Source organism: Scomber japonicus, chromosome 7 (assembly GCF_027409825.1).
Source record: "Scomber japonicus isolate fScoJap1 chromosome 7, fScoJap1.pri, whole genome shotgun sequence".
Taxonomy (NCBI): Eukaryota; Metazoa; Chordata; class Actinopteri; order Scombriformes; family Scombridae; genus Scomber; species Scomber japonicus.
Window position 1 is genome coordinate 13,098,179 of NC_070584.1, and position 27,131 is coordinate 13,125,309.

Consider the following 27,131-nt stretch of genomic DNA (forward strand, 5'->3'; position numbering starts at 1 on the left):
TCCTTCCAAAGATCAATGGTTTATGGTGGTGTGTTATTGGCCACTTTGCCTATTTTAGAAATAGCTGATAGATTACCTCTTTTGTAATTTAAATATGAAATGGGTTTCAGTATGAGTCCAATTACCATAAATCTGGGTCAGGATTATGAAAGAGCCTCTGTTTGCCTTTCTCTCATTAACTTGAGAGAGCGGCATTATAGGGATTACCAAGACTTTCAGGACTTTCAGGTGACTCATTTTGACTCATTATGACTCATTTTAAAAGGCACTTGTACCCAGCTGTGATGGCTGGAACAATATTCTGGTTCCTGCACACAGCCTTTGCTCAAAATAGAAGAACACTTTGAAGAACATTCTTGTCCTGGACCAGCTCCTAGTTTATGCTGCTATAGGCTTAGACTGCCAGGAGACTCCCACTCCCATGATGCACTGAGTTCCTCTCTCCTCCTCCCTCTCTCTCTCTCTATCCATCCCTCTATATCAATTAACATTCATGTACCACTTATACGTTCAATAACCTAAACTTCTTCCCCGGAGTTGTCGGTGCTTTCTGGTCTCACAGGTAATCTGGGCCTGTAGACGTCCAGATGACAGATTCCAGTCCCGGACCTTCTAGCTTCATTGTTGATTTTCATTGTGCTTCTCTCCTCTATCCTTCCTTTCCCTCCTCTCTACCCCAATCGGTCGAGGCAGATGGCCGCCCACTCTGAGTCTGGTTCTGCCTGAGGTTTCTTCCTGTTAAAAGAGTTTTTTCTTGCCACCGTTGCCAAGTGCTTGCTCATGTGGGAATGTTGGGTCTCTTTAAAATTAAAACCTGAAGAGAGAACATGCTCTATGAGTAAAGTGCCTTGAGATGACTTTGTTGTGATTTGGCGCTATTCAAATAAAGATTATTTAATCAGACAGGTGTGTAGGAGAGGCACGAATGGATTTGTAACGTTTGATCCTGCACAGCCTTTCCCATATTCCTGATTCCATAGGTATCATACTCTCTGGCTGTAGTCTATAATCTTACTTTTATATTCTCCCCCTTTTTATTCTTCTATCTCATATGTACTGTATGTTCAGACATCAGCAGACAATCTAATGGTGATCTCATGATTTTTTTGATCTTTGATGACCGTCAGATGATCACAACTTAAGCATGATACAGACATGTATTAGTGAGGTAAATATGCATAAACTCTATTGACGCACATAAAGTGGTCGAGAGAGAGCGAGAGACTCACAAAAAACACAGATGATAAAGACTTTTAGACCTGTATGCATTTTTGAGGATCAGATTAAAGCAAATATGTTAAGAAACTACCAGCAGAACATGGACTGTTAAGCACAAATTTTAACAAGACACGTTTGCAGGGATGTAGCTGGAGAGACCATACCCTTCTAAAAGCTTGGTGTCATTTCAATCCATAGTCAATTACTCAGCCTGAGTTGCCTGCCATTTCTCCCTGTCAATCATTCAGCATGAGTGTTCTTCGATATGACAGCCTGCTGAGAGCGACGGCACAACATTAGACAAGCAGATCAGGTGCAATGGCGTTAAATGATAAAATTTGACACAGTTTCTTCCTGTTTGCACAAGTAATAAGTGCCGTCAAATTTGTTCAATTTACCATTTGAGGTTTTTGTGTGTGCCTGTTTGTCTATGTCCATGTTAGGCCTAATTGTTTTCTAATTCTGTTCCTCAGTTACCTTCCCTGACCCATCAACGTCCTCCCAAAATATGAATCTTAAAATAGTTCTATGCTTTTTAAAGAGCTCTTTTGTGACACAAGTATGTCCATTCAAATGGTCTCATAATGGTCAATCTATCATGTGAATCTTCAGCTATGCATTTACATTAACACACATTCTGCCTTCACCAGTTCAACACCTGTAGATGAGAAGATCGATTCAGCTTTTCCATTATTCATTTGTACCATGTTGATAGAGCTGACTTTCAACATACAAAGTGAAAATTGCACCATAAAGATGGAATGAGAAACATGTCACACAAAAGGTGTCGTGAAGTACATCTTTGTAGTGAGAACTTCCAAATCTGAGAAGTGGCCTTGCAATAATTTCATAAAGGAAATTCAGTCACCCACATAAAAAAACAAAAAAAATGCATGCACGTTTTATGCTCCAGGATTTTAAAAGAAATTAAATTTTTGTCTAATAAATTAAAGACAGCATTACACTCAAGGACCTTCCTTATGCATCCTTGAACAATGTGCAGGTACACAGTATTTTCCATAGAGATGAAAACTAACCTTGACTATTGATAATGTGAGATCCATACTGTACATAAATGATCTCTCCAGCTGTGATCGAGCATTGCATAGTATAGTGCCTCTGTGTCTCACAAACACACACGCGCACACGCACACCCCCCCCCCCCCCCTCCCCCACACACACACAGACTACCTGTTGCCCTCCCTCTGCCAGGTTGGAGCTGGGGCTCCATCTTATGGACAGAAATATCATGCAGCATGACGTGGACAATCTGACAACAATACAAATTAATCTTTAATCCAGCAGAGCACCATGAATGTGCTTTATGAGTGAGTGGTTTTATTATTTTTATCTTTTACTGTCTATGCTTAAGTGAGCTCAAAAGACAAATTCCAATTAATCATGCTGATATGGCAATAGAGTATTGAATCTTCAATCTTAAGAATCCATAAATCTTTTTATGATTAAAAGACAATTGCAAAAGGTTCAAATTGAGCTGTGCCCAAAACGTGAGCTGTTAAGCTAAACAGCTCACGTTTTATTATCAGCATGACTGTTTACTACTTTTAAATGATCAATGCTCAGCCATATTTTTGGTTCTTGGTCCAGTGTCAACTTCCTCATTTGTGACAACCTAGATTTGCCTTTAATGTCCAGCATGGATATTCCTTTGTAATTATTGTTCTATTATTAGCTATTTATGCTGATAATAATGTGAGATTTTACCAATTATCTACAGTCATTTTACCCTTTTTGTCATTTTCCCCAGAAATTCAAAGTATCAGATCAAATAGTCTACAATTATAATTACAATATCAACATTCTTGGCCAATAGAGATCCTGATTCTGATTACAGTAATCGATGAGTTTAATGAAGCATAACGCTTTCTTTAGTTAACAACGGTAGCAGCAGCATCTGCATCGTCACACAGTCTTCGACGCATCTTACGTGATGACGCACGGACTTGACGCAAGCAGTATAAAGAGGAATTTTCTGACGTCAGTGGCCTCTTCCCTGCCTATGCCCTCGTGAGGTGGGCAGTGTAAAAAATTCTTGTCTTTTCTCCATCAAGAGAATCTAAAACCATCCGTCAAAATGGTGAGTTGAAACTCTTTCTCTGACCAATTAATGAGTTATCTAGTGCATACGGCGCTATCGACCTTGATATTAGTGATTTTGTGTGTTTTTTTACGCGGATGCTAGGCTACTTGCTTGTCAGTTCAATGGATTGTGCTTTGATCAAAATGGCAACCATTTTGTCATCTGTATCGCTAGCTTAGAAGTAGCTACGCACCGTTAGAAATAAAACTTTATTTTCTTCTCATAGCTGTTTGTCAGCTGCATGCATTTAAGCATCTATTAAAGTCTTATGGATACATGTCGACCATTTAAGTTTATTCTGAAGGAGTTGACGTTGCTAGCTGGTTACTTAGCTGACAGTGGCGGCTCCTTGCTCTAGCTCTTGTCCGCTAAATGTTGCTAGCACCGATAAAAGTAGCGGAATGAGAGCAGCGCTACCTATTTTAATGTTATCTGTGCTTTTACAAGTATCCTTACCAGGAACAGAACATGTCTGGTCTATTGTGTTATTACGGACGAATAACTTGCCGGCATTTTACGATTCCGGGCTCGGCCGCCTGTCGGTAGATGAGTCACTGAGCCATGTTAGCTTTTAGCATAACGTTAGTGTCAAAGTCTGTACACGTGGCCTATTCATGCCGACACATTATGCCGGGCGTCACTGGGTTAAATGTGCTTTTATGAGCCACGTATGGTGTGTATTATAACTTCCGTCAAGTAATCAGTGTAAATCAGTGGATGCACCGGCTCACATTTACATAGGGTTTAAACGAATGTCGACGATACCCAGATAACAATCACGCAACAGTTGTTATGATGGCGGATTTCCAACGCCCTGGGTTATGTTACGTCAGAATCAATTGTCAGTGCCACTGCGCAGTTATGGACAGATCTAACGGTGATGACTAAATAAATGTTTATTACAGCCTCTATTTAATAGTTATACAGAAGTACTTAAAACATGGACATCTGTGGCTGCATCCAGCAGCCGGGTTAGCAAGCCAGTGCATTTAAATCTGAATGCCTTTGCTACTTGTGCACTTTTGTATCTGAATACACATCAGAAACTTTAATCACTTCACCTGTTGGCAGATAAGAACTTTGTTTTTCCTTGGCCAAGCTGTGTATGCTTTACCCACTATATTTTACTGGGATGTCTCAATATTATGTTTTGCATTGGGGGCATCCATGGATAGTGAGGTCAGATGGTAACCCTGATTTTGGCAGGAGATTTCAGTTCCTTCCCTCTTTGTTGTGAGTCGTTAATCTGATTTTTTTTTTTTTTTTTTTTCTTCTTTTCTCTCAGGTGAACTTTACCATAGACCAGATCCGTGCCATCATGGACAAAAAATCCAACATTCGTAACATGTCTGTGATTGCGCACGTGGACCACGGAAAGTCAACTCTGACAGACTCGCTGGTATCGAAGGCTGGTATCATCGCCTCAGCTCGTGCTGGAGAGACACGTTTCACAGACACACGTAAAGATGAACAGGAGCGTTGCATTACCATTAAATCTACGTGAGTATTTCCAACTCCAATTTTGTGCAATGCCTCATATTTGCTTTTTAATTAAAAGGTCTACATCTCTTACTGCATACATCTGGCAGCAAGTAGATGATTAACACTGATAAGGGGTTGTGTGAGCATACATTTTAGTACTGGACACCTGTGCAGTTGCCCAGTTTTAAAAGTACATTTATACACAGGGCATTCACAGAGCAGCTTAATTGCTTGATGATGGAAATGTCTGGTTTCAGGGCGCATAACCAGCTCAACAGTGTTATATTACTGTAATTTAAACAAACCTCTTATAGTTTCAATCCTGAAGTGTGTGCGCAACATGGAACGCCTTTTCATTTGGTTGGTCATATTACTGGGTTAGATCTGCTACACAGTCCAGATCAGAAGTGTGGCATGTCATCTGAGTTTCTGCATTGAGTCCATATTCTCTGTGTGAGACATGTTCGTCGGCAAAAACAGTAAAAATGATCCAGTTGTCATATTGATAACATACCAGCAACTGACAACTGACTGACACTTTTCCACTATAGTTTTCATGTCCATCTGTAGAAGAGCACATTCTTCATTATTCTCCCTAAACTATGAATGAAATGAAACATTATCTTGCATTAGCTTTTCACTTATTTTGAATTTTGACATTAATGTGATGCATTGTATAATTTTATTCATTTCTGCATGCACTTGATCATATGTCACATCATTACCATAAACAGTTGCTCTGTATGCCTGCATGTGATGACATAAATATTCTTCACTTTGACCTGATGTTAGTGATGATCACCTTCAGTCTGAGCGGGGCATACAATGTTAAATTTCATACAAATGCCACTTTTAGGACCTGGTCTTTTTTTTTTTTTTTTGATTTGAATTGTTACATCTAACATGTTATCTTACTTGCAGCGCCATCTCCCTGTTCTACGAGCTGTCTGAAAACGATATGGCCTTCATCAAGCAGTCAAAGGATGGATGCGGCTTCTTGATCAACTTGATTGACTCACCTGGGCACGTCGACTTCTCCTCTGAAGTCACTGCTGCTCTCCGTGTCACTGACGGAGCCCTGGTTGTCGTGGACTGCGTGTCTGGTAAGAATGAGGCTGCAATGAGTTCTCTGGCTGTACACTCAATGTTACACTTGGACAATTTTTTTTCTTGGAGAACTGTAATTATCATTGATCTCTAGTTCACTATTGGTGTGAAATGAGGATTCACAGCTCGACCTGCTTTTCCTTCAGTGAAATAGTCATTGTGTGTGTGTGTCCCTACCAGGTGTGTGTGTCCAGACTGAGACAGTGCTTCGCCAGGCTATTGGTGAGCGTATCAAGCCAGTCTTGATGATGAACAAGATGGACCGTGCCTTGCTGGAGTTGCAGCTTGAAGCTGAGGACCTGTACCAGACTTTCCAGCGTATCATTGAGACCGTCAACGTCATCATTTCCACTTATGGAGAGGATGAACATGGACCCATGGGCAACATCATGGTGAGTGGTTTTCTGGTCTGTTTGGCTGCAGCAACAAGAGAATGAACTGTTTGACAATCAACAGAATAAATCAGCAACTGTTTTTACAGTCGACTGATAAAGTGACATAGATACACAGTTGGTCTAAATGTTTTTAAATGGAAGTAGTGTGACTGCGCATCAAATGTAGATGGTGTGACATTACTGCAGGGTAAAAGCTCTGGGAGAAACTTCAGAGAAGGTTATTTGTGTGCAGCAGACAGGAAATGAGTGTGTCCACATCTATCTGAGTACTTCAGAGAGCAGGTTGCACCAGAAAGATGAAAATAGTCATGGTATAACTTTTTTTCCTGAGCACTGATGACTCTAAAGTAAAAATGTGGTGATAATTGTTTATGATGGATTTGATCAAGTGTCCATTTTAACATTTGTGACTTGAGTTAAGCCTGGTGGTAAATTTCAGTCGACTGTTAAAGCCCTTTTAAGTGAGACATTTTTCACTTTAGTCCAGTCTAAATTAAAATCCCATTACTAGCTGTTTATAATTAAATGTTAACCAAAACATTCTTGGTATTCCTTTATTTACCCTGATGTTCTGCCTTCTCTCCTAGATTGATCCAGTTATTGGTACTGTTGGCTTCGGCTCTGGCCTCCACGGCTGGGCTTTCACCCTGAAGCAGTTTGCTGAGATGTATGCTGCCAAGTTTGCTGCCAAGGGCAACGCCCAGATGACACCAGCTGAGCACTGCAAGAAGGTGGAGGACATGATGAAGAAACTGTGGGGAGACAGGTGAGTCTCTAATCTAGACCGTTTAACTACGCAATAAAGCTGAAGAAAGTAGCCAGCTAGTTAAAGAGGGGACAAGAGTTCAGGAAAAGTGACTTTCTTCTAACATTCAACTTTTTTCAACAACAGAACAGACTAGTTTTAACAAACTTGACATCCTTGTGCTATTCTAGGTACTTTGACCAAGATAGTGGCAAGTTCTCCAAGACTCCTTCTGGACCCGACGGCAAGAAGTACGCTCGTACCTTCAATGCCCTTGTCCTGGACCCCATCTTCAAGGTGTCAAAACCTCATTTTATGTTGAAATATTATTGAAATTGATAACATACAGTGTGTAAAATCTCATTACCATAGACAGTTGCTCTGTATGCCTGCATTTGATGACATAAATATTCTTCACTTTGACCTGATTTTAGTGATGATCACCTTCAGTCTGAGCAGGGCATAGTGTTTTTACTTTAACACCTTTCCATCATGATCCTTGAGAATGTTAAATTTCACTCATTAATTCATACAAATTCCACTTTTAGGTGTTCGATGCCATCATGAACTTCAAGAACGAAGAAGCTAACAAGCTGATCCAGAAGCTGGAAATCAAGTTGGATTCTGAAGACAAGGAGAAGGAGGGTAAGCCTCTCCTGAAGGCAGTGATGCGTCGCTGGCTGCCTGCTGGAGAAGCCCTCCTTCAAATGATCACCATCCATCTGCCTTCCCCCGTCACTGCCCAGAAGTACCGCTGTGAGCTGCTGTATGAAGGACCTGGAGATGATGAGGCTGCCATGGGTATGCAGATACTTTTTTTTTTTTTATCTAATTTTGTTCATGCTGCGATAGGGGAGGGTTGTGGTATAGTATAGTGCTGTGGGTGTTTTGCTGATGGTCTGTCTGTAAATTGTCCACTCAGGTATCAAGAACTGTGACCCCAAGGCTCCTCTGATGATGTACATCTCAAAGATGGTACCCACCAGTGACAAGGGTCGCTTCTATGCCTTCGGTCGTGTATTCTCTGGCTCTGTCTCCACTGGGCTGAAGGTGCGCATTATGGGACCAAACTTTGTCCCCGGAAAGAAGGAAGACCTTTACGTCAAGCCAATTCAGAGGTATGTTTTAGAGCATCATTTATGAAAGGGGGATTTATCAGTTATACATATCTGAACTGTGTTTAACCGTTCATGCTCCTTGTTCTTTGACAGGACCATTTTGATGATGGGACGTTACACTGAACCCATTGAGGATGTGCCATGTGGTAACATTGTGGGTTTGGTTGGAGTGGACCAGTACCTTGTCAAGACCGGAACAATCACAACCTATGAGCAGGCGCACAACATGAGAGTGATGAAGTTCAGTGTCAGCCCTGTGGTGAGAGTTGCTGTGGAGGCCAAAAACCCCGCTGACCTTCCCAAACTGGTGGAGGGTCTGAAGCGTCTGTCCAAGTCTGATCCTATGGTGCAGTGTATCATTGAGGAGTCTGGAGAACATATCGTCGCTGGAGCTGGAGAGCTGCATCTGGAGATCTGTCTGAAAGATCTGGAGGAAGATCACGCTTGCATTCCACTCAAGGTGATAAAAGCAAAACTTGAGCTTTTTTTTTTAGTAATTTCCTCTTTAAAGTTTAAAGATCCCCTCAAGATATGTTTGAGATGTAACAATCCTGTCCATGTTTCCATAGTGTACCCCATTAGGGTCCTTAACATTTAACACTTACACCCATATTTAAAACATCCAGTATGTTAATATGTTGGTGCTGTTTGGAAACTTAAGTTTTTAACTGCTGAAGACAAAATGTTCCTAACTTCACTATGAAGTCTGTTCTGACTATATGTTCCCTGGAGGCTTTAAATGTCCACATCATACATGTGCCAAACTAGTTTAATTACAAGACTTATACTCAGAGTTAAAGTAGGCACAGATCAACTTTTCACTGATAATTATGAAATCAGCCTTCTAGGGTCTATTTGAGCATGTCCAACACTAAAAGAAGTAGTGGAGGGGATCTTTTAACTTGAGACACACAGTCGAATGCATAACAGTGAAAGTTCTCATTTTGATAATCCCATGTGTTCCTGCATTGAAATGTGGTTTTCTCTTTTCAGAAATCTGAACCAGTGGTGTCCTACAGAGAGACCGTCAGCGCAGAATCAGATGTGATGTGTCTGTCAAAGTCGCCCAACAAGCACAACCGTCTGTTCATGAAGGCCCGTCCCTTCGAAGATGGCTTGGCAGAGGACATTGAGAAGGGTGAAGTCAGCTCTCGCCAGGAGCTCAAGGCCCGTGCCCGCTACCTTGCTGACAAGTTTGAGTGGGATGTCGGTGAGGCCAGGAAGATCTGGTGCTTTGGACCTGATGGAACTGGCCCTAACCTGCTGGTGGATGTCACCAAGGGTGTGCAGTACCTTAATGAGATCAAGGACAGCGTGTTGACTGGCTTCCAGTGGGCCGCCAAGGAGGTAAGGAGACCGAAGTATGCAAAAATTCACACAAGTAGATTAACTTATTTGGTTATTTGTGAAGAAGAGAAAAAATTGTTGATCTGTCTGCCCCGTGGTCTTGGATATGTAGTACTTTCGACTTACTATTTGTCTTAATTTTGTCTTTAGGGTGTCCTCTGTGAAGAGAACATGCGTGCAGTTCGCTTCGACATCCATGATGTGACCTTGCATACAGATGCCATCCACCGTGGTGGTGGTCAGATCATTCCTACAGCCCGCAGAGTTCTGTATGCTTGCGAGCTCACAGCTGAGCCCAGGTTAATGGAGCCAGTCTACCTGGTCGAGATCCAGGTAAATTCCATTGTAGATAGTGATGGCTTTTGTTACACAGTGACCGCTATTTGCTAGAACATTACATTTTAGAGTGGTGGAGCCTGTCATCTCACAAATCCCCTATCTACTCTATAGTGTCCTGCTGTTGCTATGGGCGGAATCTACGGCGTGTTGACCAGAAGGCGTGGTCACGTGTTTGAGGAGTCCAGTGTAATGGGCACACCCATGCGTGTTATCAAGGCCTACCTGCCTGTCATGGAGTCATTCGGTAAGTCTCTAACAATGCAGCTAAGCCAAAGTGTTCTCATGCTAGTGTTCATTTTGGCATCTGATTTAGATTGAAGTTGTCTTATTGTTTTATTAACAAAGGTGACATTTTTCTGATATTCTGAAATTGAGATTTGTTATATATTGTCATTTGTTTTAGTAAGGCCACTGGTGGGTAGAGATAAGGTAGTTGAGTGGACTAACAGCCCCTTTTGTCAAATTGTGGCTGTTTAACTGCAAGTGTACAATACTCAGTCCTCAGTGCATATAAATGTGTTCAGTCCTGCTGATTGCACTACTGTCTGTGTACTGCTTAATAAAGTGGTCTATGCCAAAAAAAATCTATAAAAAAGACTGCGCCCTCAACTCAACTTTATTTATATAGCACTTTAAAACAACCACAGCTGAAACAAAGTGCTGTACATAAATGGATAAAACAACACAAGAACATAAAATAATTAACAGGAAATAATACAAAAATTGTTTGTTTTTGAAACAAACCATAAAACACTAAAACAGGAGCAGAATCTCATGCATCAAGGAGCTAGCCAGTCAGACTTTTGGCAGCAGAGGACAGTTGTTGAAGATTCTGTGCTTGTATCTGGATATAAAAGCACTTCAAATTAATAAAATAATGTAGTGTTTTATAGTGTCACCAGCTTTTTTTTTTTGGCTGTATGAGCTAGTTTGAGAAGCATTACACACTGCACTCCTTTAGTGCAGTGTGTAATGTCTGTGGTTGCACAAGAAGAGAGTGTGGAAAGTTACTAGAAGAAAAGGTTAGCAGTAAATGTACAGAGTATAGTTTGTCAGTTACTAAATGCTGCAGCTTCTCAATAAAAGTCTCATCTGTTGTTTCCCCAAATGCTGGGAAAGTGAAGGGAGTTAGCAACAATGGGCTAGCCTAACCTGACCAAGCTGTATGGTGTACCTGCTATTTGCATTTTAGTGTCAATCTCAGCAGCTTCTACTATAAACAGAAATGTCCCACACACACATTTGGTGCCACTTGAGTACCATCAATGTAATAACAGGTTTGGCACGAGAGTAATGAAACATCTGTCTATTTCCAGGTTTCACAGCTGACCTTCGTTCCAACACTGGGGGCCAGGCCTTCCCACAGTGTGTATTTGACCACTGGCAGGTCCTCCCTGGAAACCCAATGGACCCTGCAAGCAAGCCTGGTATTGTTGTCACCGAGACACGTAAACGCAAGGGTCTCAAGGAAGGTATCCCAGCCTTGGACAACTACCTGGACAAACTGTAAAAGCCTGCACCCCACATGGTTCTTGCCTCATTCCACACTTTCCAATAAATTTTAGTCTACATTGTGGGACCGGACTGTACAGTGAGCACTAACGTTTGCCAAAAGGATTGACAATAATGAATAAACTACAAAAATTGTAAACGATAAATAAAAGAAAATAAAAACTAAATGGTTCAGGGTTTTTTATTTATTTTTTTTTATAGGGATGATGCACTTGTCTCTGAAAGCCCTAAGGCTACTTACATTTCTGTGGTTCATGCCTTTTTATGTTCAGCTTAGGGTAGACAGAAAAATGAGGTGTGGATGACCACTTTTGTTAACTTGTTCTACAATCCAAAAATTCAGCTGTACTTAAATGCAAGTGACATGGTGTGTGAAGACCAGCCAGGAGAGAACGTGTCATTTTTATACAATGGCCGCAGGGATTATGTCTGCTTTGCCAGAGGATGTGCATGATTTAAAGAAAAGTGCTACCACTGATGGAGCTGTCTTGTTTAATTGCTGAAAGTTGGAGGATCAACTTTTTTTTATTTCAAGTTTAACTATTAGCTTCATTAGAATAGATCACATGAAAATGTAAAGCAATTTTGCTCACCTTGGTATAAATGGTACAATCTCTACAATCTGGTGTTTGTCTGGTTTTATCTGACACCTCGAATTACACACAACCACAAAAATGTCTAACAAATTACAGTGCAAGACTTTTTATTATGGTCCTTGATAGTGACTGGGCAGCAACATACAGGTATAGCTTGTTTATCTAACCTGAATATTTATCAAACTATATTGCTAATAAATGGATCATCTTTGGGAAAATACCAAATCTCAGCAGGCTTCACTTACAACATGTCAGGTTTTGCAACTCTTTGGTTTTTATATAATCTCACGCTGAATATTAAAACATTTAAGACCACATGTTAGTTGCTGCACCTTATTAAGCTCTCATATTACTGTATGCTGTAATTTCATTGCAGTGGCTGCCTTAGTTGTCCTGTCTGAGGCACTAACTTCAGTTGGCTGATGCAGAGAGGACTTTTTAAACTTTGGAGAATTGTAACAGGGTATTTTTCAGTTTTCATATTCAAGCCATAACAGCTGGTTTCAGAACTACAGTCAACCATTTAGAATATGCATATTCAAACACTCAGACCTGCAAGAAATGTGCCCTCTGTAGTTTTTTGTTGTAAACTTTAAGATAAGATTACACTACAAGCTCAAGTCAACAAGTTCCACCTCTACAAAGGGGCCCTGGAGATCCTGGGGGCTCTGTTACACATGTGATGTAACATACTGACTTATTAGACAGCTCTGTCCTTCAAGGGCAACCAAACAAGCTGTTGGGAGTTTACCAATCTTGTCTCAACTCTGCCTTGTTCAGTCACATCTGTAGTTTCCCACACTTTCAAACCCATGTACTGATTATGACAAGTCACAAGTTGCAGACTTTGATCACATTTCAGGCCAAAAATCAGGTCGTTTTTTTTATGTTGCACAATCAATCAATCTTTATTTGTATAGCGCCAAATCACAACAAAGTTATCTTCAGGTTTTAGCTTTAAAGAGACCCAACATTCCCACATGAGCAACAGTGGCAAGAAAAAACTCCCTTTTAACAGGAAGAAACCTCAGAACCAGACTCAGAAGTGGGCGGCCATCTGCCTCGACTGGTTGGGGTTGAGAGGAGAGAAGCACAATGAAAATCAACAATGAAGCTAGAAGGTCCGGGACTGGAATCTGTCATCTGGACGTCTACAGGCCCAGATTACCTGTGAGACCAGAAAGCACTGACAACTCCGGGGAAGAAATTTAGGTTATTGAACGTATTAGTGGTACATGAATGTTAATGGATATAGATGGATGAGTAGAGAGAGAGATGGAGGAGTAGAGAGGAGCTCAGTGCATCATGGGGGTCCCCCGGCATTCTAAGCCTATGGCAGCATAAGTCAAGAGCTCTAAGAGCCCTAACTATAAGCTTTATCAAAAAGGAAAGTTTTAAGCCTACTCTTAAATGTAGGGAGGGTGTCTGCCCCCCGGACCAAATCTGGAAGATGGTTCCACAGGAGAGGAGCCTGATAACTGAAGGCTCTGCCTCCTGTTCTACTTTTAGAGATACTAGGAAACACAAGTAGACCTGCATGCTGGGAGCGCAGTGTTCTAGTAGGTACATAAGGTACTATCAGTTCTTTAAGATATGATGGAGCCTGACCATTGAGAGCCTAACCCTAACCCTTTCTAGTTTTTTGTCAGAACACGAGCAGCTGCATTCTGGACCAGCTGGAGAGTCTTTAGAGACTTGTTAGGACAGCCTGATAATAATGAATTACAGTAGTCCAGCCTAGAAGTAACAAATGCATGGACTAGTTTTTCAGCATCATTTTGAGACAGGATATGTCTAATTCTTGCAATATTACGCAGATGAAAGAAGGCAGTCCTTGAAATATGTTTTATGTGGGAATTAAAGGACAGATCCGGATCAAATATAACTCCTAGGTTCCTTACAGTGGTGCTGGAGGCCAGATTAATGCCATCCAGAGTAGTTATGTCATTTGATAATGAATTTCTAAGGTGTTTAGGGCCAAGCACAATAACTTCAGTTTTTTCTGAGTTTAATAACAGGAAGTTGCAGGTCATCCAGGCCTTTATGTCCTTAATGCATACACACTCCACCCATACTACAACTAACCCTAACCCTAACAAACATCCTACATAACAGAAGGAATAGTGTTTATGACAATACTAGCTGAGTTTGAATTACTTAAGCTAAGTTGTTATCCACATGATACAAATTCTGAGTTCTATTTACAATAAATAAATCTGATAACTCACAACTGTTTTGTGTAATTACTTCACCGCATAAACTTTAAGGTGTCTTCTAAATATATGCCAGTTAATTGATATCTGGATTTTTTTCTTAGCTTGAATGAACGTGAGCTGTTACCAGTTTAAAAAAATGTCCACAAACCCATCTGACATTCCAGTTAAAATCTCTCTCTCTCTCTCTCTCTCTCTCTTTGCAGACTATTATTGGTGGTAAAATTTAAATTATTTCTATTGATTTACACCCTACACGAAGGGACCAGTGCTTAAATCATCTGAGTATCAACACCATTTTATTTTTATTTTGGACAAAATCAAATCTGTCCTGGTTAAGAACAATAAAGATTGATTGATCATTGATTGTTATTCCATGTATAAACAAAGTGTTTTTTCCTTTTGCAAAGCAGTCTTTGTTGTAACACTGCAAAACTATATTGTGGAAACAATGTTTGGTGAGAAAAGAGCCAGTTAAATTTTTGTAGATGGTCTTAAAACAGTCAGGAGCCCAAATGGACAGTGAAACAGTTTTTTCTTATCCTAATCATTCCTGGTGTTCATATTAACCATCAGAAGATTCCTTCAGAAGTCACTTTCAACGTAAGTGATAAAAGCCCTGACCCGCAAACCTACTCCGGTACTGAGATGTATTTAATTGAATTTAAATGTTAAAGTGTGAGGTTTTTTTCTAAAGAGATCCTTCTCATTGGTGAGAAAAGAGTTGAGCTTTAGAATGGTGTTTTGCATATTTAATAGTAATGTAATATGCAATTGAATGTACAAACACATGGAAAAAGTATAGTATGTGCCACTACTTCATAAGACACTTTATAAAGGGTAAGGTTTATTTTTGACAATTATATTAATTAGATGGTCCCATCGAGAGGTCCACCTGGAACTAATGAGACTAAAATATCAAGTGTCCAGCTGAAAGAAGGTTAACACAACCTGCTACCCTATATAGTGTTCTTATAATGGATTAATATTGTTGTGCAGAATTGCTCATTTGCCACTAGATTAGAAGAAGGCACCACAAAATATATAGAACAAAGGTGGTTTATGTTAACACAGATTTCATGTATAATTTGTGGACAGTAGTGAACTACATTTACTCAAGTACTGTAGAATTTGGAGGGAAATATTGTACCTTCTACTCCTCTACATTTATTTTGACAGCTTTAGTTACTTTGCAGATGAAGATGTGACTCAATGGATAATATAACAAGCTTTTAAAATACAAGATGAATATGAAACCAGTGGTTTCCAACCTTCTTGGCTTTTGATGTCTTACAAAAACCAGTGTGTAGTCGGGCTTACATTTCAGATATTTATGAGTTGTTAACCGCTCCATCAAATAGTGATTTTTCCCTCTAAACTTTAACATGGTTTCATCTCAATAAATGTTCAAATGATCCAATATTTCAGTAAAAATGTATTCTTCTTTCTTCTCCCATTAATCATCTCACAACCCCTCAGATATACAGTGTGTCCATAAAGTCTCTTTACGATTTAACACATTTATTACAAAAGCAAATGAATAGACAAATCTGTGGAAATGTAATCATTTAATAAACCTCTATATGGGCACCATTAGATGTACGCGTAGTGACATCTGGTGGTAAAAGTGATGGGGATGGGGGCGACACCGAGAGTGTGGGTGAGTATATGTTGGCTCATTTGCAAAAGTAACGGTACTCGATTTCTTGCCATGTTCGCTGTAGCATAGCCTCATCAATGGTGGCAATGGCATCAGTGATCTTTTGCTTCAGGTCGTCGATGTTCCGTATCTTTGTTTGATACACAATACACAAATGCAATGTGATTAAAAATGCTACCGTTTTTCCTTTCATGGAGTATTTTTATATTTCTGTATTGGTACTTTTAAAGCCTCCCACCACTCAAAAACGTGTTTTTGTTTTTTTTTCTTCTTCCTACAGTTAAGGGCTGTTTTCAAATTCATCTGCTGAAAATGGAGAGTTTCTCAGAGCTCATTACAATACAATTTGAAGAGATTGTACCTACTAGCACAACTACTTTGAAGCCAATCCTGGTCCAATTTTCGACTGAGACAAGTGTGATATAGAAATCTGAAGCTATCCATATACATACAATGAGTGCATTTTACTGTGACGTAGGAGACATCTTGTGTCCAGCAGGAAAACCTCATAAATTTAACACATGGTCATTACATTTTTGTGGAAAAAAGTAGTAATAATGTAATAATGTAGTTTCACATGTGCACCACTGAGCTCTATTTAACGTACTGGAGCTTGATTGGGAGGAGGATGATTCTCCAGCCAACCAATCACAAGTCTCCGTATTGACCAATCAGACGGCAGGTAGGCTTCTCTTCCTGTTTGGCCAAGAGCTTCATTATCTGGTGAGTAAAGTTATAAAACCTAAAGACATATTTTTTGAATAGCTGCTTTCCTGAGTGGGTAAATATAGTCAAATGTAGGATTTTCCCTTGGTTGTATTTTTATTAATGTATTTGTTGGTGAAGGTTTTTGTTGTGTTGGATATTGTCCGTCCTGTGTGTATGTGTGTGTGTGTGCGTGTGTGTGCGTCGACACACAGAGCAGCTAGCAGTTTTAGGTTAGCTTCAACGGCATCCTCGCCAGGAAATAAATGATGACATTTTTTACAACTGCTCGCATATTTCTATAACTTCTCTAATATTGTTCTGCACAGACACCCTCCCAGTATACATCTCGGAGGGAGTTTGGCCCGTTTTTTTTCGTGTCCCATATCATTTTACACGGACGGAGATCATGGGAGGAATAAAACAAGAGCAGAGTGAAGCTCCGCAGCAGCCCAAAGCATCACATTCAGCTGATCCACCGCCAGAGGAGGTCAGTCCGTCTGAACAGGGCACACACGGTTTGTGTGAACTGCTTTTAAATGTGCAATATATGTTTTTTAGCTGGACGCTGAGGAGACTGTAAGCTACAGATGTGTAATTCCCCTTTTTTTAAGGTGGAGTTGGACCAGCTGCCAGCCTGCTATACACTCAATGGCCAGTTATTAGCTACACCCCGCTAAAATTATTTCATACTAATACACTAGCCCTGCTATGAAATCTACTTTCTTGTAAGGTGATAATACTCTTGGTTGTTTTGGGTTTTTTATTTTATTTTATTTTATTTTTTTACTTTAAGATAAGAGAATATGTATCTTGTATCAAATTAAAATTGACACAAGCAGTATAGTGGGAAAAATGTAGCAGCATAGGAGTGAAAGTGATAAAATAAATACAATATACAATAAACAATCTCTGTGTTAAGTAAATGTGCAATAGATAAATGTGCAATGCAGGAGTTCCTGAGGTTATATACATGTGTGCAATGTTCCAGCAAGGATACCAAAAAATGTGCTTACATTGTCTCTCACATGTGAATATTTGCTGGTTTTCTTAGTTTCATATGTTGGTAAATTGAGTAAATTTTGCTTTTGGAGAGCTGGTCGGAGAAAACAAGCAATTTAAAGACATCCTCTTTGGTGTCCCCATTGCCTATTTTCGGATCTTTTACAGACAAAATGATGAATTTAGGATATAATCTATATAAATTGATGAAAATAACCCCTGGAATATTGCTTGTATGTAGTTACATTAATATTTAACTGAGAAGGAGGAGTGGCACAGCTGACTGAGCCCTTACCTTCATGAGTGTTGTGTCCTCTCTCTGCAGCCTAAGAAGAGAGGCTGGCCCAAGGGAAAGAAAAGGAAGAAGGTTCTACCAAATGGTCCTAAGGCACCAGTAACAGGATATGTTCGGTTCCTGAATGAAAGGCGAGAACATATGCGGGCCCGATACCCTGACCTGCCTTTCCCAGAAATCACCAAGCGGCTTGGAGCAGAATGGACACGATTAGCCCCAAATGACAAACAGGTAGCTTTTCAAAATTTCTGTGTATTCATATACAGTAGTCGTAACTGTGTGACAGTGTAACCTGCTATTGTATGCATTAACACCTAACCAAGAATATTGTGTTACTGCTGTATTTGCACCTGCCATTATTATTGTGCACTCACAGCGCTATCTGGATGAGGCGGAAAGAGAGAAGATGCAGTACGCTCAGGAACTGAAGGAATATCAGCAGACTGAGGCCTATCAGATTACCAGTGCAAAGATACAAGACAAGAGGATCAAGAAAGGTGACAACTCACTGAACGTAGCTAATGTTTATCATGGTGGTTATGGTTCACGCATGTCTATTGTTATCATTTACTGCTCCCAAAATAGATCCTGCAGCACAAGAGCAAATGGCAAGATGTATTTGCTTACTCTATGTCTTGTGGGACATTTTATGCACATACATTTTCTCTTTCAGAAGACACCCCATCTGTTATTATCAGCACTAGTGCAGGGTCATCTTTGACAAAGGTACATGACACTTGTGTTTTGTCACTGTTTAACCTGCAAATTTATTTCTCCATAAATTGCTCACAACTAAGTCATCGATTTGTTGATTTGGTCCTTCAGCCTTCAGACCTCTCAAGTAGATTCGACATCCCTATCTTCACAGAGGAGTTCCTCGATCAGAACAAAGGTAACCAAGAAAATGGAAAACAGGAATATATATATATATATATATATATATATATATATATATATATATATATATATATATATATATTATATTATATTATATTATATTATATTCTTCTCATTGTTGTCTTCATTTTCTCAGCTCGAGAGGCTGAGCTGCGACGGCTTCGTAAGGCCAACATTGAGTTTGAAGAGCAGAATGCAGTGCTGCAGAGACACATAAAGGACATGTACAATGCTAAAGAGCGCCTGGAGGCTGAACTGGGGCAGGACGAGAAGCGTACCCAAGCTCTTCACCAGCACTGGCTGGCCATTAAACACACATTGGTCAACGGCCTGTCATCAGTCCCCCTGCCAGGTCAGCTATGAATTGGATGTATTTAGTCAGAGGGAAGACAAACAGACAGTAACACATGCATGAAATGTTCTAGACCTCCTGCTACAGGGTTATATTTGTTTTATGTTGTTTTAGTCCTATATTGTAAATACACTGATAGTGTTAACTTTGTTAGATGACCTGCATACTTGTGTCTTAAATTCCATGATATTTCACCTTGCGAGGATGTTCAGATTTGATTCTGTTGTGGGGGGTTTTAACAGGCACAGGAGAGACAGCGTCTTTTGGGAACCTGGAGTCATACCTGAGTCGTCTGAGCGGAGTGCTTGAAGGAAACCCTCACAAGCACCGGGCCTTGGTCACTCAGCTTTGTGAGGTTCTCTCTCATCTGGACAGGTAACTAATACCCTTTATAACTCTTCAGACTAAACATGCATCCAACCTGTGTTTGACCACTGATAACATTGACTTCCTGTCTCACAACATCAGGAAGTTCTGTACTCATCATTGTGAAAATGTTACTTAATTATTAATGATTATGGATCCCATTTTGCCCAATAAAGTCCCTTAGTAGATGAAACTAAAAACAATTAATCACAAGTCACTACTTTAATAATATATATATAACTCGTCACTTTTGTAGGAAAAAATGCCAAATATTTGCTTGTTCTAGTTTCTCAAATGTGAAGATTTGGTGTTATTTTTGTCTTGTATGATAGTGAACTGAATATCTTTGGATGTTGGACTGTTGGTCAGACATTTTAAGATGTCACCTTGAACTCTGGGAAATTGTGATTGTCATGTTTCACTATTTTCTGACATTTTAAAGACAAGTGATTAATCAAATAGTCAAGAGAATTAATGAACAGATTAATGGATAATGAATAGTTAGTTAAATCTCTAGCAGATGACAAACTGCCTGTCCAATAAGTCCAGTTTGCAGCAACCTTTCTCTCCTTAATTTGCTCTCCTGCACCTGGTCCAAATATGTGCTAAACAGTGTTTAAATGTTTCAAAATAATTTATATTGTTTGCTAAAATCTTGCTAAAACTGTCTTTACACTTTAGAGTCAGTGTAGCGGACAGTACACACAGATCAGGTACAACTTTGTAAGATTTTTTTTCTTCATCAGTCATATCGGCAATTTGTTAAAAGTTTGTTATTTTCAACTGACTTTGCTATCAAGAAGAACAAACTTTATTACTACTATATGTTGAGGTTCTATATAAACCACAGAACTACACTGAAACTATCAGAGCAAAGATGAGAAGAGGGAAGGAAATAAAATACATACAAGAGCACATGAGCATTAGGCCTTAGTGCAACATGATTATTACGCTAAACATTTATTTATAACTCAAGTCACAAGCCCATATCTAACATGTATGTCTCAATATTTTCATTGTCAGTGAGAAGTTATGAGGAGGCTTCAGACAGAGATCGGTTCATTCCTGCATCAGGGGGACACACGCTTGGTGATATTTGGTCAAATCAGTGCCATTCAACTGAGCATGTGGATATCTCAAGGATAGTAAAGGCAAGGTTGCAAACACTTGAAAACACAGCACACACAGTCCATTTCAACATGTCTTCATTACAAATATGTGTACTCTTGCACATAATTGTGAATGTAAATCTGTGTGGCAGTCTGGAGGGTCATTACATTTCAATGCAGGAAGGGATTTCATTAAATGTAATGTCCTTTTACTTTCTGAACTGCCTTAAGAAAATATGGATTGACCTTAAACCTATTGTGTAGCTTTGTATTAGCATTTACCTATAGGCCCTGTCCAATAAGACAAGCCTATTTTTCAGTTTACAATAAATGCCATTTGGCATTTTGCGAATGCTGGGTAATGTGTATGTAGTGTTATTTCGAAAACTGTTTAAAAAAAACTGGAAGGGGTGAAAATAAATGTTGGTGTATACATGTTTGTATTTACATGGATATTGGCAGATTGTGGAATTGACAAGCCGTTTCACATATTGTCAGAATATGATGTATTTGTGAAGTATATATATGTTCTTTTTTTTTTTAAATGTTCATTAAACCATACTGAAAATGTTTCCAACAAAATTTGAAAAAAAAGTGCAGTTTTGTTTTTTAAAATTGTTGTGACCTTTTATTATCTAAAAACAGTCCATCTCAAGTTGAAAAAAAAAAACATGGTCTCCCACAATGCCATATTCCCCTCTTAAATCTGCATGACTATAAACAAGCAGAGGTAACGATAAAAAAATTTGTGTGATTGGTTTTGATTCAAATTTTTAAGCCTGTTTTGAAAAACCAGTCAAATTCCCATATGAACGTGGAAGGAATTTTCCTTGCTGCTTGTGGATTATGAGTACATTATGAAGGGATCTAATGGCCAGTATAACCAGGAGGAATGATTAGGGCAATTAACAGACAGACTTTAACAATTTTGAACCTGTCCTTTTTTAAATGAGATTTGGTGAATTGCAATGGATGGTATGCTCCAGCAGGGGTCGCTGTTGGCCAATTTAAGAAAACTAATGTGTTGAATCTGTGACCATGGTGTACTGATGGTGGTGTTGACCCTTTTTTTTCTAACTGGAGGGATGACGTGGGGATTACATATGGTAAATATTTCACAGTTTAACATGAGTGAGCTTGCACAAGTTTCGCCAATTGAATACTAGAAAGGTCAGTCAGTCCAAAACTCAAAGATAAATAGTTTAACGACTCATTCTGCTTCTCAGATTAGGCACCAACAGTCCCTCTGCTTCTAGTTAAACATCATCTCATGTGCATAATCATCAGTTTCTTTTTCCTGATATTGGGTAAACATTTGTAAAATTAACCCCCCATTATTGATCGTATGTATAATCTGCATTTTTCTGCAGTAACCTTTGAACGCATTTGCATTCAACTCTGATCGTACCTCTCTGGTAGTTTTAAGTGGATCGACTGAATCAGTCATTCACTTAAACAGAGCTGTATTAAGTTACTACTAATGCAAATGCTGGCATGAGGAGCCCAACGCTTTGCCTTTATGACTGACACTCTCACTGTCCGTGAAAGTGAAGTTTAAATGTACTTAAACTGACTCACTGCCTAGTTATTATTACCCAAAAATACCATATTTCCACATATTTCACCTTGGTCTAACACATTTCATCTGTACTTCAGTGTTTCCTAAGAAGTTGAGCTGGGTAGTGTTGAGAAAATTCAAATATCACAATCATTTTCAACAAATACCTCCATGTTGACATGTGACTGTATTAGGAGATTTCAGATGACAATTTTCTAAAACATTCAGAGAAATATGGTGAAAATACAGAGGAAGAGGCTAATAATGCAGGATCCCCACCCCACCCATACTCACCATCACCGCCGAGCCTACGTCACTGCCAGGAGCTGTCCACGCAGCGGTGGTGCTGAAGCTGAACAAGATGGCTGAGTGTTGGGGAGCGGAGAGCTGAGAGAGAAGGGGGAAAGAGTTTACCATTTAAACAGAGGCGCCATAGATAAGAGAGAGAGGATTGCGTGGCTGGCATTCACCCTCGAAGTGTGAAGACTTTTTATTTATGTCAGGCGTAACGATTCCTGCCAGGCCCCGGTGCTGCTAGCGACGGCAGGCGTCTCCATCTCCAGCCCACCGATTCATTCCCAGGCTGTACATTGCACGGATTAGCCCAATAAAAGGAAACTGGTGAAGAAGCTGGACGCTGTACTAAAGGCGCTGTTAAGAAATGTCATTGCTGTGTGTTGGAGGTAAGAGAAGAACTAACAATCCATGTCTTGTCACGACGTGCTGATGTGAGCGTCTTGAATTGCTTCAAGTCGTATCTTTACAGCTGTTTTGGGGGGTGGGGGTTTACCTGTTCTGGCAATGATTATCCATCTATATCTTCGAATAGACGCCTTGCACAGGAATCCTTTTTTTTTGCAACAGTAAATAACATTTGAATGCAACTCTCAGGCTGAATACTTCCCATCACGTTTCATGGTGTAGCATATTTCTAATCCGTTCAGCACCTCTACAATCAATGTGTAAATGAACCTTAAATATTTCACTCCTACTGTCTTCGATGACAGACCGGGTTCTAAATTTACAGAAGCTGGCGTTGTAACAGCCGTATCGATTTATGGAGTAGGTGTATGCTTCTGGCAGCAGTTGTCAAGCGTAGTAAAACAAGATGTAATCCACTGTCAGTTCATCCCTGCGTAACAAGGGTGGAGTGTTTTATGTTTCATATCATAAAGCAGATAGCACTTTGAGTAAAATCATCTCGAGTGCGGATATTTCGTCTCAGTTTTCATGCGTAATTGCGCGAAGAAACCCATACAGGAGCCTGCTTGGTTTCCTTACAGTTGAAACTCTTTAAATTAGGTGATTGGTTGGCCTTACGTTTTTTATCTCCATCGTGGCAACCACAGCCTGCCTTCTTTGGATCATTTGTGACCAAATTGGTTTCCTACTGTATTAACTTGCACAGACTCATAACGTTGCACTGTATTATGGCTGTTTGACGGAGACCTCCCTACAGTTGTTAATGGTGTATTTGTCTTCCTATAATGTTGTCTGTGATGTCTTTCTCCAAAAGAACAAGTAGAGAATGGACCCAAAAATAAGTCTCTCGATTTATCAAGACTTAGTTTCTTCTAATTTACCAATTATAAGTCCTGCAGGTGATATCATTTATTCATTAGTATTAAAACACTCCCTTCTCAGAGTAGGTATTAAAGTTTATTTTACACTGCCTCAGTCAGTCTCTCAGTCTCTTGTATCGTACAGCTGAAATTCATGTCTTTACAGTATTGTTTGAACACATCAAAATATCTGACAGGCTAATGAAGTTACAATATTTTGATGCATAAGAAGGCAAATAAACAAATGCAGTCACAGCTGTGAGGTTCTTATTTAATGAGCTGGTGAAAAAGACATAATTGGACCGTTTCCTGTCATTTTGAAACTCTTAAACAGGCTCAAACATGGCGGCAGATCTCTTAACATAACTCAAGAACATGACTAGTTAATGTATTTTACTGCTAAGCCTCATAGGGAGACAATTTTATGGCCAGTTTGAGCAGATTTTCCTGTTCTGGGACACTAGATATACTGCCTTATTAATCAGGGAACAGTGAATAAAAGAGAAGGTGACATCTCAATTCCCTCAAGTTTCTTCTTCAGGTTCAGGGAGAGGTTGGAAAAAGGCTTGTCAAGTTTATGAAGAGGCTGGAGCTGAGTGCACAGATATCAGGGTTGAGATTCAGGCTCGTTGGTGGTCCCTTTATGTCCTGAAGCTTTGTTGGCATAGGATCCCCAATGGTATTTTAAGTCTGTGATGGCATTTTCTCGTCAGTTTCAACTAACTCTGATATAGGCCTGCAGCTAAGTTGGTATTGATTTTTTTTTTTTTTTGATGGCACGCGTGTGTGTGAGAAGACATTACATGGTCAGAGATATACTCTACTTCCATGTCTCATGATAGATGATATATGATAGATTGTGCCACGAAAGCTGAACAAGCATATTCAGATCTGGCAACTAACCTATTACTGTCATCCCCTATAGCGAGATGTCAGTTCACGCATTATAACTTTATAACACAGTCAGCTACGAGAAACATCCTCATTAGTGTCACCTTAATTTACTTTTGTATTTGGATCATTAGGAGGAACATTCTGCAAAAGTAGTCAGAAAGTCCAAATTCAGAAATAATACAATTTCCACACCAAACTGTCCTTGGCTTGTTCTGTTTCTTATTAGCATTTCAAACACACTGCTATGTTAATAATGACGAGGGTTACCAGGAGTCTGTAAATAGTGAGGAGCAAAGAATAATTGTGTTGGAATCATGTACAGTAGATAAAACAGGGCATTGATATTTGTGGATAATGATGCCTATAGGCTATATACTGTCAATATATATTAGGAAGACTGCAGCAAATCTGTATTCCTTCAGAAATCTTCCCCCAGTTTCTCTGCAGGTGTATGAATGAGTTTCATCCAACAGAGTATTGGGCTATAACATCTTGGTAACCGTTTTTGACTAAATGGTGCACTTGAGTAATTTCTCTTTTTCTGTCTGTCATACTTTTTAGAAATGTCCTCACTGAATTCCCTGACAACAGGTTTTTATTGTCATTCCTGGTGTCAGTGTAATTGCTAGGAAGTACGAGCTCTCTTTTCACAGTAAAACCAAAGTAAATAAAAGCTCCTGTAGCTACAATTTATTTGTCTAATTTTCCTCATCAAAGAAAGAGAAAATGAGATCTTATAATTGCTCTGGCAGGGACTCAGAATTTTCTGTTGAGGGTTTCGGGAAAAATATGTAACACCTACTTTTACCCTTTTTCCTCCTGCTGTAATTGCAGCAATGTTGGGTTCATCTTTTGCCTGTGAGCTGTAAGTATCCCCCACCCCTCACCCACCCGCGTTTCCGGCACCCCCCACTCCTGTCACACTGAAGTGGTTATTTTTAGTGTTGGGGATGCAGCTCACTCTGTCCGCATCCGGCTGCACAGAGAGATTAATGGAGCACGAGAGAAAGAGATAAAAAGGGAGCACACGTGCATACTTGCCACATGGCAGGGGGAGCTTGTATGAGCGAGCGAGTGATTGAGTGAGAGAGAGAGAGAGAGAGAGAGAGAGAGTGCTGGTGGTGAGGAGATGACTGCAAGGATACATCTGTCGTTTACTGACTATTTGAAGCAAAGAAATTAGTAATTTTCTCACCTCTGTTAACTGTATATATTCATTGCTTTTCATGGAAATGAACCTTCCTTTACCCCTCAGGCGTGACTGCCTTGTCAGCAGCAAAAATATCAGGAAAGGGGATTTCACTTTGATGTTGGGTGAGAAGCACGTGTTCCACCACATCGCTTACTCAGGCACCTGCCTCATGAATCAAAGCGATATTTAAGTGATAAGCGTTATACCCAGGGTTTGCTGGGGTGATGCTATTTTTAGAAGACAATTTGTCCACAATGATTTTCATGCCTGCTCTGCTGTTGCTGACTAACACAATGACTCAGAATGTGTTTCTTTATCAAATATATTTGATTTGTTGTTAACAACATCATTGTTACGACCCTCATGTTTAGGGTTTTCTTGATTGAATAAGGGAGTATTTAGTTAGTTACTTCTGTTTGAGAGAGTAGGATTGTACGTAATATATGCACACATGCTCAGAAAATGTTTTAACAGCTTGTTGTGGAGGCCTAATTAGATTACTTATTCCCTATATGCCTTTCCTTAAATGTAACATCAGTGAAAAGAGAAGCAGCGATTAAAAATCAGAGCTCTGAATATTAAAACCTTACTGCTGAACACAGGGGTTCTGGGCATCAGCAGGGTGCAGGATTGAATGAATAATGAATAGGCTTTTGACGTCATTGAGGTTTAAAAGTCAGTTTGGTACCCCCAGAGGTCCCTGCATGGAGGAACTGGTAGTGGCACCTCAGCGGAGTCTCATTGTGTTCTTTTAACTACCACCCCCTGTTGTCAGTCATGCAGGAAAACATGTATGAGGCATATGGCCGCTCTCCTCCCTGGCTCCACCTTTTACTTAAACTGTCTTTCTGTTTCTTCAAAGAGATACTCAGAGATCCCGACACCTCATGCTGAAGGGATTCAGTCTTTCATATTGAGATCCTGGCATATTGCAACTCCGCCCCCCCCCCCTTCCCCATCCTTTCTGAAATGCCACGCTCCTGTCAATGACCATCCAACCGTACTTTCATGCACATGAGCTACAGGCAGAGGCCTGACTAGACTGACTAGGCAAAAGTCACATGACACTGTAAGCATGAGCCTGAGGAAAACAATCTTTTTGGACTCATAGTTATTTGTACAATGTCCCATCATTGATGGGCTGTTGGTGAACAAGCTTAATTTTTATCACCTCATCTTGTTACGCTGATATTTTTTGAAAAGTAAAGCAATACTTTAACTGACTTTCCTACAGTCACACTGATTTCTTGTTTGAGACTTTTGTTTTTCTCTTTTTGTTTGTAGTGAAGAAAGCCAAGCTTGATGGACCCCAAGGTAAGTTGTGTCCTGTGGATGTTCATGCATTTGTTGCTCTTTTTCACTAAGT

The 27,131-nt window shown here is 39.8% G+C and overlaps 3 protein-coding genes and 2 non-coding genes across 6 annotated transcripts in view; all 5 read left to right on the forward strand.

Annotated features, from left to right (window-relative positions):
* The first annotated feature begins 3,209 nt into the window (after positions 1 to 3,209).
* On the forward strand, positions 3,210 to 11,531 carry LOC128361277 (elongation factor 2-like). Its single transcript, XM_053321666.1, has 13 exons — positions 3,210 to 3,316; positions 4,605 to 4,819; positions 5,723 to 5,904; positions 6,089 to 6,300; positions 6,891 to 7,069; positions 7,240 to 7,345; positions 7,597 to 7,849; positions 7,971 to 8,166; positions 8,260 to 8,626; positions 9,160 to 9,513; positions 9,664 to 9,846; positions 9,964 to 10,096; positions 11,169 to 11,531. Exons 1-13 carry the CDS (start codon positions 3,314 to 3,316, stop codon positions 11,360 to 11,362), a joined length of 2,577 nt encoding a protein of 858 aa, XP_053177641.1. The 5' UTR covers positions 3,210 to 3,313; the 3' UTR covers positions 11,363 to 11,531.
* LOC128362441 (small nucleolar RNA SNORD37) lies at positions 5,551 to 5,616 on the forward strand. Its single transcript, XR_008321632.1, has one exon. It is a non-coding gene; the product is annotated as a small nucleolar RNA SNORD37 (small nucleolar RNA).
* On the forward strand, positions 7,440 to 7,505 carry LOC128362442 (small nucleolar RNA SNORD37). Its single transcript, XR_008321633.1, has one exon. It is a non-coding gene; the product is annotated as a small nucleolar RNA SNORD37 (small nucleolar RNA).
* A 4,978-nt stretch (positions 11,532 to 16,509) lies between the features above and the next one.
* hmg20b (high mobility group 20B) lies at positions 16,510 to 21,144 on the forward strand. Of its 2 annotated transcripts, none has more exons than XM_053322266.1 (9): positions 16,510 to 16,556; positions 16,868 to 17,028; positions 17,866 to 18,066; positions 18,212 to 18,332; positions 18,509 to 18,561; positions 18,661 to 18,727; positions 18,869 to 19,084; positions 19,327 to 19,459; positions 20,474 to 21,144. In XM_053322266.1, the coding sequence occupies exons 2-9, from the start codon at positions 16,948 to 16,950 to the stop codon at positions 20,484 to 20,486; spliced, it is 885 nt and encodes a 294-aa protein (XP_053178241.1). In that variant the 5' UTR covers positions 16,510 to 16,556; positions 16,868 to 16,947; the 3' UTR covers positions 20,487 to 21,144. The 2 variants fall into 2 exon arrangements, with proteins under 2 accessions (XP_053178241.1, XP_053178242.1); XM_053322267.1 differs by lacking the exon at positions 16,510 to 16,556 and adding an exon at positions 16,586 to 16,610.
* Positions 21,145 to 22,778: 1,634 nt separating this feature from the next.
* Positions 22,779 to 27,131, forward strand: part of unc13a (unc-13 homolog A (C. elegans)) — a 38,827-nt gene continuing 34,474 nt past the window's right edge. The window contains exons 1-2 of the mRNA XM_053322258.1: positions 22,779 to 22,800; positions 27,050 to 27,079. Coding sequence (XP_053178233.1) covers positions 22,779 to 22,800; positions 27,050 to 27,079 — 52 coding nt within the window. The remainder of the gene's footprint in view (positions 22,801 to 27,049; positions 27,080 to 27,131) is intronic.